We start from the raw sequence: 14,786 nt of genomic DNA on the forward strand, positions 1-14,786 counted from the left end.
TTTCGTGAATAATATATTAATACAGGCTCCATATAGGATATGCAATCATTTTAAATCACTAAACATGATCACTAAAAACATAAAGTACAAATACTTGGAAAATAACTTAAATCTGATTTAAAGCTATTAGCTATGATAAACAGAAAATCATTATGTTTATTTATTTCCTTATATTGATGTGATACAGTTTCAGCTACTGTTATTATTTAGTATTTAGTCAAAAATATACATAATTTATTTAACTGATTTATTTATTTTTTCTATGAACTAAAAGCTAAAACAATTCTAATACAGATAAATAAGAACGCTATATCCATATAAACAATTGTTCTCCAGACCAGAGACTCACATTTGTACCTGTATTAATTGTATTATTATTATTATTATTAATGATAAAGAAAGCTAGAGTTTTGGGTTCGCCTTATGAAAGAGTTGCCAAGTTATTGTAAAGGAAGTCACCCTTGCCTCTAGTGGCTGAATGCTCCTCTTGAAAAACAGAAAAAAGTCTCCATCTCTCTGCCTTTAGGACCTCACAGCCTGGACGCTTTAGTTCAGTTTGAGCTCAACCTGGGGGAAACGATTTAAGTTGCACGTGCTCTGTCCGTTGATTTTTGACAGGCGAATTAATTATTAAAAGTATGATTCTGAAGGAATAAAACACGCAAACCTTTTACCTGATAGTTAAAGGGATTTGTTGCATTAACAAACAGTTCCTGGTGGAAGAGAAGATCTGAAGTCTAAGGTGGGTTGAATGTCCTTCTAATTCGGTTCTGTTTTAGTTTGACTTCTTAAAAAAAAGACTAGCTTTTATATACAATTTTAATAACCAGCTCTCTCTAGTGTTTACTTTATCGTCTGGTGTTTCATCCCAGTCTCTAAACGCGTCCCTGCTGCAGCAGTTCGCGAAATGTAGCTTGCTAATTGGCTACCAAGAGAATTTTCAAGAGATTTTTATACAGTATTTTGTATAAAAGCTCCGTTAGAATTTAATTATAAAAGATTATACTCTAGGAATATGTTTTGAATGTTTGTTGGAACTGTTTTGTGTCAGCATATAAAACTCATTGATATTAACTGGTGTAAACAAACCTGAAGTTGACAGCATCAGCGGGTTAGCCGACCGCTGGATAGCATTAAAGCTAAAGCTAACCCGAGGCCCGTGCAAGTTAACTTTCTCAATAGTGTGTTTTACTGCTAGCCTCTTTCAACGTCAAGTTGGTAAAATGTAATATATTTTAATTTTATGTTTAGGAGTGTTTCAAGCACGACTAAAGGGTTGCTGGTATTTGATTTTGTTTTCTGAAGTCCGGAGAGAGTTGCATTAGTGGGTGTTTTTTTCTATGCGAGCCCGGGGATGTGCTCCGAGTCGCTTATCTCAAAGTTTAGGCCTCAAAAATGATATATATACAATATCAACTGTTTGTGAATATAATTATGTTTTGAATTACTTAAGTGTGTTCAGTTATTTCTATAAATGTTTTAATCTTTAGTCTTTTCCTGACTTATTACGGCAACTACATTTACTACTAACGTTACTACATTTTATACAGTAGTATATCAGTTTCAATTGTTACTTATGTTAAACACACATAAATGAGATGCTTTCACTTAACATTTTGTGGTTTTATCCTTTTGTAAAATCAGTTACAGTTAAGTGTGTGTTTTTTTTTTTCATTATACGTTAGGTTTTGTTGAAATGTAGTAAAATGTTTCAAATGTATCTTATTTGTTGTGATATGTTACAGCTATGGATCTGGAACGACAAAAGCGTAAGGAAGAAATCCAGAAAGCTTTGGGATTCATTCAGTAAGTGTTTGTGCTGCATCTACATAATTCAGATAAAACATCAACTGCTTCGCCTCTACTGTGTTGATGTTAATCATCCCAAAATTGCTAAATGTATTTTTCTTTTTTTTTTTCCACAGGTCATCTTTGCCTTTCCCTGAACCTGAAAGTTATGAGGTATGGTTTATATGTGATATCGCTGAAGAAAAATGACCCCTCCTATATAATCCATATTTCTTGTATTTCATGAGCTTCATTTAAATAGAAACTCTCTTGCTTCCTTTCCTCAGGCATTCCTGACTCAGCTAGTATGTAATTTGCTGGATGAAGGTAACGCAGTGTATCGCAATGGAGAGTGGAGACAGGCAGCCATCCATTACAGCGAGGGTGTGAATGTAGCTCGCTATGCTCAGTCTGAAGCACTGGTCATTCCCCCTGAGCTGTTAGAGAGCCTTTATGTGAACCGGGCAGCTGCACATTATAGTCTGGTAAGTTAGATTTGTATTGGTCAATTGGTTTCCATTTAAATCTGTCATTGTAAACTGAGGATGTAATGGAATTCAGTATGTGTTCATTCAGTTATGTAGTAATTCAACAGTTAGTGTTGCAAAGACAATGTCTTCAAATCTGCCTTCTCTTGTATTTTATGTTTAGGGGGAGTACGAGCGGGGTGTGCAGGACTGTGATAGTGCACTGTGTGTGTCGGAGGGCAGTCGCAGGGCACTCTACAGGAAGGCACTTTGTTTGAGGGAGCTGGGCAGACTCAGAGAGGCTTATGAGTGTGGCACCGGATGCCTCTTAACTGCTCCTCATGTATGTTTTTATATGCCGAATGAATGGCACTTTAATCTGCAATTTGTATTTCTATTTAAAAACATTTTTTTGAATGCTTTTATTTAGCAATGATGCATTTATCAAAAGTGACAGTATAGACATTTATAATTTTACAAAATATTTTATTTTCAAATAAATACTGTTTAATTGAATGTTCTAATCAGAGAATCCTGAATAAAATGTCTTGATTTCTACAAAAATATTAAGCAGCACAACTGTTTTCAACATTGATGATAATACAAAATGATTCTTGAGAACCGAATAGGCATATTAGAAGGTTTTCTGAAGGATCGTGTGACACTGAAAGCTACAGTAATGGCTGCTGGAAATTCAGCTTTAGCATAACAGGAATAAACTATGATGATATTGTGATAATATTTTACAATATTACTGTTTTTACTGTGTTTTTATTAAATGTAGCTTTTCTGAGCAAGACTTCTCTCAAAAACATAAAAAAACTTATCGACACCAAACTTTTGTACGCTAGTGTATATATATAATTTGATCTATTATATGCATAGAGATTTGTATGACTTGTCTTGCCAGTTCATGTAATGCTTAACTAACAAAACGTGTTGCTTGATCTATTTTACACAGGACCGGCAAGTCAGTGAGCTTGCTCAGGATCTAGCTAACAAACTTGGTTTAAAAATCCGCAAAGCATACGTCAGCCCTCAGGTTTGTCTTCTAGGTTGTTAGGATAAAATATTCAGTTTATGTAGTTGTACTCAACCCAACATATCACACATTCATATTTCAGCTTGATTCTACAACAGCTGCGGCAGACAGCAATGGAGAAACTAATTCTCCTACAGGGGAGGCAAGTTTTACAAAACCAGACCTTACCTCTGTTGGTCATAAAATTGTTGAATAATATAAGCTATTTTGTAAATTGAAAATTGCATGGTTTGGATTACATTAACAAAGCTCCTTGTTCGTTCTTTTCAGACCTCATCAAATGGCCTTGAGTCTTTGACTGATATTGGATCGGGTATATACATAATAATGTTTTCCAAAAAAATTTCAATTTTAAAACCGATTTTTCATTGGGTGAGTCAGTGTTCTTATCATTATCCCACAGATTTAACGAGTGCCCAGTGCATCCCTGCCCCTCTGGCTACACCGATCCCAGTAAGTGATGACCCACAGATGCCCTCACTGAGCCCAGTTGTGCCCCAAGACATGCCAGAAAGCCCAAGCCTGGAGCCCTCAGCGCGGGTGCCGTACTCTGTGCCTGTATCTGAACACATGGGGGAATGTGTGATGAATGAGGACACCTCATGTCTGGACACCTTGCTGGAAAGTCTTCCTAAAGGAGCTGAGGTCAGTGTGGTGAGTGAAATGGAGAGCTGTAGGGAGGGACAGTGGAACATAGTTGCTCAATACCAGAGTGATCAATGTAGAGGCACTGATTTTTCTTATTTTATTCATCAGAACCCAGTTCAAGGGGCTATTCCTACTAATCTACCAAACACTGCTGTGGGATTGAGGCCTCCATATTCTCCAGGTCTCCCAGCATCCTCTGCTCAGCTAACGACTCCATATTTCAACTCTGATCTCAGTCCGCTCCCGCCTCTGGAGTCCTCCTCAGTTCTAGGTCAAAGCGAAGCCTCTTCTCAGACGATGGACTCCCTCGGCTCCTTTAGCTCGGGAGCTAGAGATGCTGCTGGGAAGGGGGGGTCTGGATCATTAAGCACCGGAGGACTGGATTCCCTCTCAGAGTACACACTTCCTGGTGAGGGTTTTAACTTGGAATGTGATGCACACTACCGTTCAACACACTACCGATTGATGAAATGAAAGCTTTTATTTAGCATATGAGACTTCTTTGAAAAGTATTAATAAAACCTTACTGACTGCATACCTGTATTTAAATGATACATAAAATGTCTTGACCTGACAATAACTTAACATTGAGAACTCAAGCATGTTTATCTCATGTATTTTCCTTTCTTTTTAAATCTTAGGTGGACGAATCTCTCACAGTTTCATCCCCAGTTTGCGGAATCATAGTGCCTCCAGTGCAGTGAGTTTTAACTGATCTGGACTTATAAACTGCTCAGTTTTAGCTCATAGTCTCAATCCTTACTATATAAATTAAAATGTTTGTAAACAAAAAAAATGGTTTGCCCTCACCTAGTCAGAGAATACTTCTTGCTTCCAGCAGAATGGACCAGTTGGTACCAACCTTTCTCTGCTGTCACGAAACCCACTGGCTGCCACGCATGATTTCAGACAGGCCTGTAATGCTTGCTACAGTCGCATAGGTACTGTACCTCTTAACTATGTGATATGAAAAATAAGATACATATTAACTATTCTTAAACGTTGTACCTGTCTGAAAAAAAAGTGAATCTTTTCAAAATTAGGGCCACGGGTCATGGACTACCATTATCAACCTGATGCTGCACATCGCTGTAAGAGAGATGTGCTGCTCTGCCGCCTCAAATCCACAGATGACCTCACCTGGAAGAGGGTGCGACCCCGTCCTGCTCGTAATAACTTTCTTGGGGCGTTTGTTCTTTGCAAAGGTATGGCTCTATATTTATTGAAGAATTGTAGAAACTAAAGAGGTCCCAAGATTACGAAAGAGTGGATGAACTTTGTTTTTAATGAAGTTACAGACCACGTCAGTAAGAACTTGGTCCTTTGTTCACGTCATTAAAAATGCCCACCTTTGAAATGTATGTAGTATTTATGCATTTTTAACCTAAATCATAGCAGTGTCCATCTGTGAAAAATGGCGAAACTGTTAGCCAGGCATAGCAGTGGGCATTTACTTCCAAGTCTATAATCTGCCACACCTAACAGGACAGAAAAAAGACCATTACTTCTTAAAAAAATAAAAAGTTCAGAGAACAGTACAAAATAAAAAATGGCAGCGAACACACACCCGGAGCAGTGGGCAGCCATTTATGCTGCGGCGCCCGTGGAGCATTTGGGGGTTCAGTGCCTTGCTCAAGGGCACCTAAGTCTTGTTATTGCTGGCCTGAGATTTGAGCCTGAGAAGTCTTAAGCCAAGAGTAAGGGTGGGGTTGACTTGGTTGCTATGGATGATGTCAGCATACTTACTATGCACACAGTTATTGGCTGATAGTCTGTCATTTATTCATAGAAATATTGTAGAGTGAAATATTAAGCTGCCACATTCAAATAAAGATTTTAAAATGCAGGCTTAGTGACACTAATTAAACAAGTAGGCTTTATATTCAGCTAATTGTCAGCCTCTTATGTGTATACCTCTCATAAATAAGTAGTCAATATGCATTAGGGCTGCCCTCGACTAAAGATTTTTCTGGTCTGCTAGAAGTCGTTCATTTTAAGCATTAGTCGACTAATGACTATTAGTCACAGTTTTATTAATAAACCATATAAATCATCATAATGAGCCTTTGCCTACATAGCCTAATAAGCACTCAAAACAAAAGGCTTGCCACAGCACACTGGCAAATATAATAATTATGAATTTGTTAGGAAAAACTGCAAGTACACTGAATTAACATTTTAATTTGTTGTAACATTACACTAGTGCTTACTGATTTTGGTTTAAGCGATGAAGTCTGCGACAGTGACTCATCTCCACGGGACCTGTATGCATGTTTCATACAGATTACATAATGTGAGAATATTTATCTAGTTGAATTGGTTCATTAAAAATATTTCATGTCTGTAATGTAAGCATACACAGATTTTTGAAGTGACATGCTCAAGTTCACAGTCCAAGATGGCATCATGTTTGCTTTATTTTACAAAAGCGCAACATTTAGTTGCTATTCTGAGTGCACACAAATAAACGTAGAGTCTTTACAGATACAAAAGATGCATTACTCTTATCTGTATGAACAAAAATTACAAAGTATTTTAAGAGCAAATGATCGCAGTGGTGCCTCCATCTGTCACGCAGTAGCCCAAGCGCGCTACTGTTCAGCTTCCACACTCCGCACAAACATGCACACTTTTTTCTAGGCTAACATTAGACTAAGCTGCCATCATGTAAAGTTGCTACTACATACATATCTTGGATGATAAGCCATATTTGAGGTCGATAAATGTTAGGTGAGCATATAGATCTCCTGCCCAATGTAATATTACCACATAGACCAGCCGTTAATGATTTGTCCATCATGAACCGTGTGATTCTGTCACTTCATGTGGATTTTTTTTTTTAAACAGCCTTTTAATTAGCAAAATAGTCATGGCTAATAGTAAGACATGCAAACATGAAAGAAAACCAAACTGGACATGAGAGCAGCTATTTATTAAGGATATAATCAAACATTTGGAGTTGGGATAACCTCCAAACCAAAGCCTTTTTTAAAAGCACATTATTGTCAAAAATTTTTCTAAAATGTTTATTTTCTGAGGTAGATTGCTGGCAACCGCAATTTTAGGATATTTTAGATTTGGTCTTAGTGACTTAGGAGTCCTCTTCACTACTCCTAACTCACAGATTGAACGTATTATATTGCACACTGTAAACACAATCAAAGCTGTTGTTTTACTGGTGTAATTGTTTGTATGGGGCAGCAGAAGACATTAAAGGGTCTTTGTATTTAGGAAAAACCTAAAAAAAAAAATAGACCATTTTAAAGTATAGAAAATCCTTAGAAAAAAATAAAAATATGGAATGCTGGTTTGCTTGGCTCTAAAATATTTTGTCACATTGCACTCTGTTATATTAAAAATAGCCTGTGTGTTCATGTTTAATGTTTACTTTAAAGTGAAATAATTGTACATAAGTACTTTATAATTTAATAATGAAATAATTGAATAATTAAGCTCATTGGTCATTCTCTCTTTGCAGAGGTACAAGACCGTCAGGAGTGCCAGTATGGTGAAAACTGCACTTTTGCCTATTGCCAGGAGGAGATTGATGTTTGGACACAAGAGAGGAAGGGAGCTCTAAGTCGTGAGCTTCTGTTTGACCCTCTGGGCACCAATGAACGACGCGCCCTCAGTGTCACCCGTCTCCTTCAGCTCCATATGGGCATGTTTATGTTCCTCTGTGAGGTAATGTGCACCTTCATATTTAATGCCAGTCTCACAGCTTGAAATGTTACATTCTTGTTTTGATGTGTCGTCTAACTGGTTATTCTGGCCTCTGGTTTCCTGTAGGAATGTTTTGACAGTAAGCCTCGTATCATTAGCAAACGAAGCAAGGAGAATCTCGCTGTGTGTTCCAACCTCACTGCACGACATCCCTTTGATGATAACAAGTGAGTCCCACGCTGCATTGAGACTTGTATCACTAATATGATTTTGCAGCACTTGAGCAGCCGTTGCATCATATCACCTCTCATACCTCAATACGTTTGTGTCTTATGATGCTTGTCTAACCGGACAGGTGCCTGGTGCACGTGGTTCGCTCCGCAAACGTGCGCTACAGTAAAGTACGCCCACTTCACCCACTCTGCCAGTTTGATGTGTGCCGCCATGAGGTGCGGTATGGCTGCCAGCGGGAGGACAGTTGCTCCTTTGCACATTCAGTCATAGAACTCAAGTGTTGGGTGCTTCAGCAGGACACAGGTACATAAGACACGCTATAATAATGTTTGTATGCATGCACACATCAATCTATTCTTTTGCTTTATAATCGTGAAATGTGTTCTATCCATTTATTTAAGAAAGCTTTTGATTTAATTTGAAAAAAAAACTAAAATTATGAAATCAAGTTTATAATTAAGTTTGCACTTCCATTCCAATATTGGGGTCAGTAAGAATTGTTTATTTTTATTTTATTTATTTTTTAAAGAAAATAATACTTTGCATGGATGCATTAAATTGAGCAAAAGTAAATGCATTTATAATATTTCAAATAAATGCTTTTGTTTTGAATTTTTCTGTTTATTAAAGAATTATAAAACAAATTCACAAAAATATTAAGCAAAAAAACTGTTTTCAACTTGTACAATAATAAGAAATGTTATGTGGATGATTAAAATGCAGCTTTGCTATCACAGGAATAAATAGATGTTTAGTCAGTAATAATGTTACAATATAAATGTTCAGTTTTTATGAACAGAAGAGACCTGTTTCAAAAATATAAAAAAAAGTCTTACTGACCACAAATGTTTAAACATTAATTATTGTCTCATGTCTTTTTTTTTTCTTTCTTTTTCTTCCACGCTCTGGTTCATTACTGATGGTTTAAAACAAAATTTTGCTTGTGATTGTGTTGGGGCAGGTATTACCCATGAGGAGATGGTGCAAGAGTCTAAGAGACACTGGCACCGATTGGAACAGAATGCACAGAGACAGAAGGTGAGGAACACTGTGCTGCATCACAAATGCTCAACTTTCAGGAATCGTGTTCTTTTATTTGATTGGCCCTGCTGCAGATTAAATTGGATGTAAATTCTGTTGTTTTAAGTCTAGTAAAATTTCTTTTTCACCCGCCGTCTCCAGCCCATGCTCGGCCCCCACCAGCCCAGCGGGAGCAGCAGCAGTGCTGTCAGCAGTAGTGCAGTGGTCTCTGGAGCAGGAGATGGCATCGGTGGTGGAAGCACCGGAGGAGGTGGAGGAGGACTTGTGGGATGCGGTCGAGGGCGCGGCTTGAATCTGAAGATGAAGTTTGTGTGTGGACAGTGTTGGAGGGAGGGTCAGGTCAACGAGCCAGACAAATCACTGAAGTACTGCACTGCCAAAGCCAGGCACAGGTTAGCTTCCCTTATTCATGCAGGCGTCATCATACCACCAGGATGCACAATATGTGCTCATTAAAAATTAACCTACCTGGAATGTTTACTGGAACAGTTGTAATGTGACTTCTTTTATTGGACACAGCAGACAGCAGCTTTGCCTGAGGTCGATAATGATTTGCTTTGTCTATTCTTCTCTCCAGCTGGACAAAAGAGCGCAGGGTGTTGCTAGTGAAATCGTTTGAGAAGAAAAAGTGGGTGGTCGTGCGACCGCTCCCATTTTCCCGTACCTACCCCCAACAGTATGATGTAAGTCAATCCTTTCTTACAGATTTCACATTTTGATTCTAATTCATAAGTTATAGATTCGATTTGTAGATATTTCAGGTAAAGAGACTACCAACTAATGCTGTTAACTTCAAAACTGTTAAATGAACTGCTGTTCAATTACTTTTTATGTGTAGATATAATCATCAATGCTTGGATGAACCGAGTTTACATTTAAATTGCACATAAGGCAGTTATTTTATGAAGTGTAATGATATAATTATTAATAATTCTGTCAAGATAAGAGTTCATTTCAAAGTATTCAGATTCTAGGAACAAACAGAGGATATTGTGGTTTCTCATAAGGGTCCATTTTTAAAAACTGAAATCATCTGAAAGCTGAATAAAATGAGCTAAATAAACATTCCATGGATGTATGGTTTGTTAGGATAATATTTGGCCCAGATACAACTATTTGAAAATCTGCAAAAAAATCTAAATATTAAGAATAGTTGTCCAAATGCATATTAATAATGAAAATACTTTATATATATATATATATATATATATATATATATATATATAAAGGAAATCTACAAAATATATTAATGGAACATGATCTTTACTTAATATCCTAATGATTTCGGTATGGAAGACAAATCTATAATTTTGACCCATTCAATGTATTTTTGGCTGTTGCTGTGTATATACCTATGCTGTTTATGACTGGTTTTATGATCCAGGGTCACATTTAAGAAGCTTTGAAGCTGATTTGGTGGAAACAAAAAAAATGTATAAGTATGTGTTTGTGTATATCTGTGTGTGTAAAATAGTATAGTAAACTAAAACATTTACTAGCCAATGGCAATTATATTGCCAAGGTGTGCCTAGAGGGTTGTTTCTACTCTAATTTGTGTTGAATTATAATTATTTAAACACCTCTCATAACTAGTTTGCACAAGAGATTTCTTCAGACATACAGGAATGTAATGAAATATAATTTAATTTATAGAGTACATGTATTCAGGTAAATGAGATAAAAGTTTTTTCAAAGTATTAATAGATAGAAGTGATACTAGATTTAAAGTGTTTTGGAGTTCATTCCAGGCATTTGGTGCAAATGAAGAGAGAGCTTTTTTTATCAATGGCTTTTTTTGTTGTTGGAGTAATTAGTAGTATTTTCTTTGACAACCTTGTCCTGTAAACTCTATTTTGGTAAATAAGCAAATTTGAAATATAGATGGGTAATTTACCCATTAGTGCTCTAGCAATAAAAATCAATAAATTGATTTTCCTTCTGAGGGAGAGGGAGGACCATTGTACAGTTTCATACAGAGTGTACTGGTGAGTCCTGCTGCACCTGTAATGAAACGTAAAGCTGAGTGCTATAGTACATATGGTTTTATTTAATAAAAATGCATATAATTTAGGTCACCATAAATTAGATCCCCTCTAGAGTTTTTTTTTTTTTTTTTTCAGCTAACCGATGAGTTACTAGAAATTGCATGTGCATCTTTACTAGTGTTAGAATTCATAAACGGGTCTTTTTAAGGGGTTTGAACTAGAAAGAGTTCCTGGCAAACAAATCTGAAAAAAAAATAAAATATAAAAGTTTAAATGATGTTTAATAGCTCACAACAGAAGTTTTGTTCATTGTTTCCCATTTAATATTACTTAAATGAATTGAGAAATTTGAGTATTGTTACAATTTCTACACATCTACACTCATAGGTTTTTTACTCTCCATTTGTGTTTGCAGATGTGTGTTCATGTCATGAAACAGAAGAAGTGCCACTATATTGGGAACTGTTCTTTTGCACACAGTTTGGAGGAGCGGGATGTGTGGACCTATATGAAAAACAACAGCTGTGAGAATCCATTTCCTTCCTTATTTTTTAATGCATTTTTGTGGGTGTGATTTAGTGATGTTTCCTTAATCCATTAATGCGTTTTAATACAATCTGCGTATCTTTGTGCACTCTAAGTGAGAGACATGCAGCAGATGTACGAGATGTGGCTTTCATTGACCAATCAAAACCGGCGTGCAGAAGACACCCTCATGACTCCACCCCCAGAAGAAAAACAGATTGCCACGCCAACTGACTATTCTGAGTCAATGGTGGGTGGCTGCAGAAGAAAGTGATTTGTTTGGAATAAGTGAAAAGCTCTTTTTTTTTTTTTTTTAAACTGTGCTCTCTTTGACAGGTCGGGCGACGGATGTCTGGTGGTGGAGGGGATCTGTGACCTGGGCCTGAAAGTGTGTGGTTATAGGCGGTCTGGATGAGTCTTCCTGATCAGATGTCAGCTTCTAAGGCGCTTTCTCACTCTTTCAGTGCCACTCCGGGAAGTACCAGACTCTGCTGCCCTTCAGGGCAGAGCGCTTGACTATAGGACTAATACAGTGATTGTTGCCACATACACACATCCCACATACCCCAATTATCAAAACATTTGTCCTCTCACTGTCATGACACTTGGCACAGTATTATAGGGTGTATGTGAGTGCACACTGGTACTTTTACAGCTAACTCAAAAAAGGGCAGTTTGTTTTTATGTTCCCTAAACACATTTCTTAGGAGTTGAAGATCTATTCCCACAGTGCTTTTTTAACTCAAAACCAAAACAGACATGTTGTCCCCGTATCAAATCAATGCACCTGTCATGAAGGCCACTCGTGTTATAGTCAAGTATGTAGTGGCAGGTGGCAGATTGATGATTTTGTCTGAAGTTGTGAAGCGGTGCTTAACTGTTCCTGCCATATTGGTAGAAGAGTTTGAATGTACAGCCAAAAGTGGCCATTTACAAGAAATTTGAGATTTGTTCAGATGTCGAATGTATTTAATACACCAAGGCAATTAATAACGGACTAACAAAGTAAAAACCACCCCAACTCGCAAAATGCCAGTAACAGATCTTGTACTGGTATGCAGTCATTTCCTCATTCTTCCCATTTGCACTGAGTTGAGTTTGGCAGTGCTTGATAAAGAAGAGGGTAGAATGCCCACAAGGGCTGTTGCAGTCTTGAGTGATCCGAGTATTTAGACTGAAAATACACTTTGTGTTATTATAATTTTATTCTTAGATCGAGTGTTTGGCGGTTGGAAGATGCTTCCGTGTTTGTTCATTCAGGCAAATAGATTGGAATTTGAAGTGCATAATCTGTGACACCCATAAACATGCTATTAAGAGACTCTTTGTTTGCCACAGTTCAACGTGGGCCAGTAGCTCATTAGTTCTCCATATGTACTGTTTATTGATTTCATATTAAGAGCATGAATGGATATACAAGAATATAAGCAAAAGAGCTGTACTTGCCCTGCCTATTTGTAGTTATATTCATAATATAATGTCAAGACATGCAGTGCTACCCTTAGTACGCCTTGTCCTTACTTTTAGTGGACATGATATATATATAAATATGTACACAAACACACACACACAAATATATCTACTTACTATATTGGCATACTAATAAGGATTATTGATAACTTAGCAGTTAAGCTTAAGTATAACCTTACCTTGTATTGATTACATAGAACTTCTTGTTATTGAGCTATGCTATATGACATGTATTGCTGATTAGATGGTTAGTGATTTTTTTTTCTTCTTATGAGTCATTCCAGAATTGTCCGATTTGTGAGGTCTAGATGAGAATGTGCTGTCTCAAACTGCCTATAAATGCTATAGAAAGGTAATCAAATCACCCTGAGATAGTTTGTTATAGAAAATAGAATCAGGGTTGTAATTTTACATTGAATTTCAGGGTTTAAATGAGTTGTGAAGGAGCAGATTTGCCCTGGTAACAGATTCCAGCTTGTATGGAGATTGAGAGGGACGTTCTGGAGTGACCTAGTACGCTTTACTGAGGGATCATATTATTATTATTACTACTACTATTATTATGATGACAGTGATGATAATGATTGCCATTATGACTACTTCTATCTTCCTATATCCTATTGATATATGTATATGTTAATTGCTATGTATAACACTTTAAATATATGTATCCATGTATGAATATAATACTTAACAGTGAATTATGTCTGTGTATGCTTAGTGGGCTGTCCAGAATAGAGGAATTGAGATCCTAGGGTAGTTATCTTTCTGTTTTCTTTCAGCCTAAACCTAATGAAAAGCAAGTGACACCATTAACATTTAGAGTGTCATGCTTTTGTGATGTGTGTTAGTTACTGTCAGTTTTCTGAAACCTGGGATCTCTTTTAAGAGGGTTTATAGAGTAGTTGTAGTGAAGAGACATCATGCCTTAGCAAATTCCTTCTGCACCACGCTCATGATTGTTTCGATTCGATCCTCACAGCTCTGTACCGTGACGGAACACAAAGCATGCATGGATATTTATGTTTGTCTGCATAGCGCCTTATACAATACATTTATATACCATTATAAATACCTTAACAAATAATCCTACTCTTCAGTATAATGATATATATACACCTTTAGACAACTTGTTTAAAGAAATAGGGGAGGGAAGTGTATTGTAAACGTTCTCTGGTTGACAATGGAGGCTGGTTTCGCGCATAACTCTCGTCTGAAATATTCTGAGGAACATGATCATGCTGAGATTGTGTGCATAACTGTTGAGATAAAGAGAACACAACCTGAGAGCCGAGAAACTGTTAAGAGTCTCTGTTGTTCAGACATGGGGTGGAGTTTGCAGTCAATCATATTCATATCAATGGGTTAGTACTGCTGGCCATTGACTGGCTTCAGTAATGGTCATTTACTCCCATCCTCATTCTTCATTTGTTTATTTTATCACAGAACTGGACAGTTCTGGGCTCTTTGGACCTCAAAACCAAGGTAGTTTTTTTTTTTTTTTTTTTTTTATGACCTTTTGTGTTGCACACTTTCTGGACGAAGTGTAAAGCAGGAATATGTTCATAAGTCATGTTCAGCCTAAAAAGACAAAGTGGGATTTAGCAAATGTTGGATTGTATAGGTTGAGATGGTTTATATTTCACCTGCTTCGATAACCAGTAAAAATCAGGGTTTTGAAAAAAATGAAAAGGAAAAACAACAATGCCTCTTTTTGTACTGTATTTTTACATTTGTCTTTTTTGTTTCTCCCTTTTCTCCCTGGTTGGAAGTGAAATATTGATCCCAGTGGACCAAATCTCATGAAAGCGTTTAACAATAAATAGACAAAAAGTTTTAGAAAATGTGTCTGATGTTATTGACCTTCACTGAAATGCTTTTTTCAAAGACATTAAAATAAGAGTTGTAACTTGATAGCTTTGA

General features: G+C 36.9%; 1 protein-coding gene across 5 annotated transcripts; it reads left to right on the forward strand.

The window, feature by feature from the left end:
• The first annotated feature begins 421 nt into the window (after positions 1 to 421).
• On the forward strand, positions 422 to 14,707 carry LOC128025181 (zinc finger CCCH domain-containing protein 7B-like). Of its 5 annotated transcripts, none has more exons than XM_052611240.1 (22): positions 422 to 742; positions 1,746 to 1,806; positions 1,926 to 1,962; positions 2,076 to 2,273; positions 2,440 to 2,598; positions 3,217 to 3,297; positions 3,380 to 3,439; positions 3,568 to 3,610; positions 3,701 to 3,951; positions 4,054 to 4,354; positions 4,587 to 4,645; positions 4,787 to 4,886; positions 4,989 to 5,150; positions 7,424 to 7,629; positions 7,735 to 7,835; positions 7,964 to 8,145; positions 8,804 to 8,880; positions 9,025 to 9,275; positions 9,461 to 9,566; positions 11,284 to 11,392; positions 11,510 to 11,643; positions 11,730 to 14,707. In XM_052611240.1, exons 2-22 carry the CDS (start codon positions 1,748 to 1,750, stop codon positions 11,766 to 11,768), a joined length of 2,715 nt encoding a protein of 904 aa, XP_052467200.1. In that variant the 5' UTR covers positions 422 to 742; positions 1,746 to 1,747; the 3' UTR covers positions 11,769 to 14,707. The 5 variants fall into 5 exon arrangements, with proteins under 5 accessions (XP_052467200.1, XP_052467199.1, XP_052467203.1 ...); XM_052611239.1 differs by having other exon boundaries at positions 475 to 742; positions 4,784 to 4,886; XM_052611241.1 differs by having other exon boundaries at positions 493 to 742; positions 3,701 to 3,942; positions 4,784 to 4,886.
• The last annotated feature ends 79 nt before the right edge of the window (positions 14,708 to 14,786 follow it).

This window comes from Carassius gibelio, chromosome A12 (assembly GCF_023724105.1).
Source record: "Carassius gibelio isolate Cgi1373 ecotype wild population from Czech Republic chromosome A12, carGib1.2-hapl.c, whole genome shotgun sequence".
Classification (NCBI taxonomy): Eukaryota; Metazoa; Chordata; class Actinopteri; order Cypriniformes; family Cyprinidae; genus Carassius; species Carassius gibelio.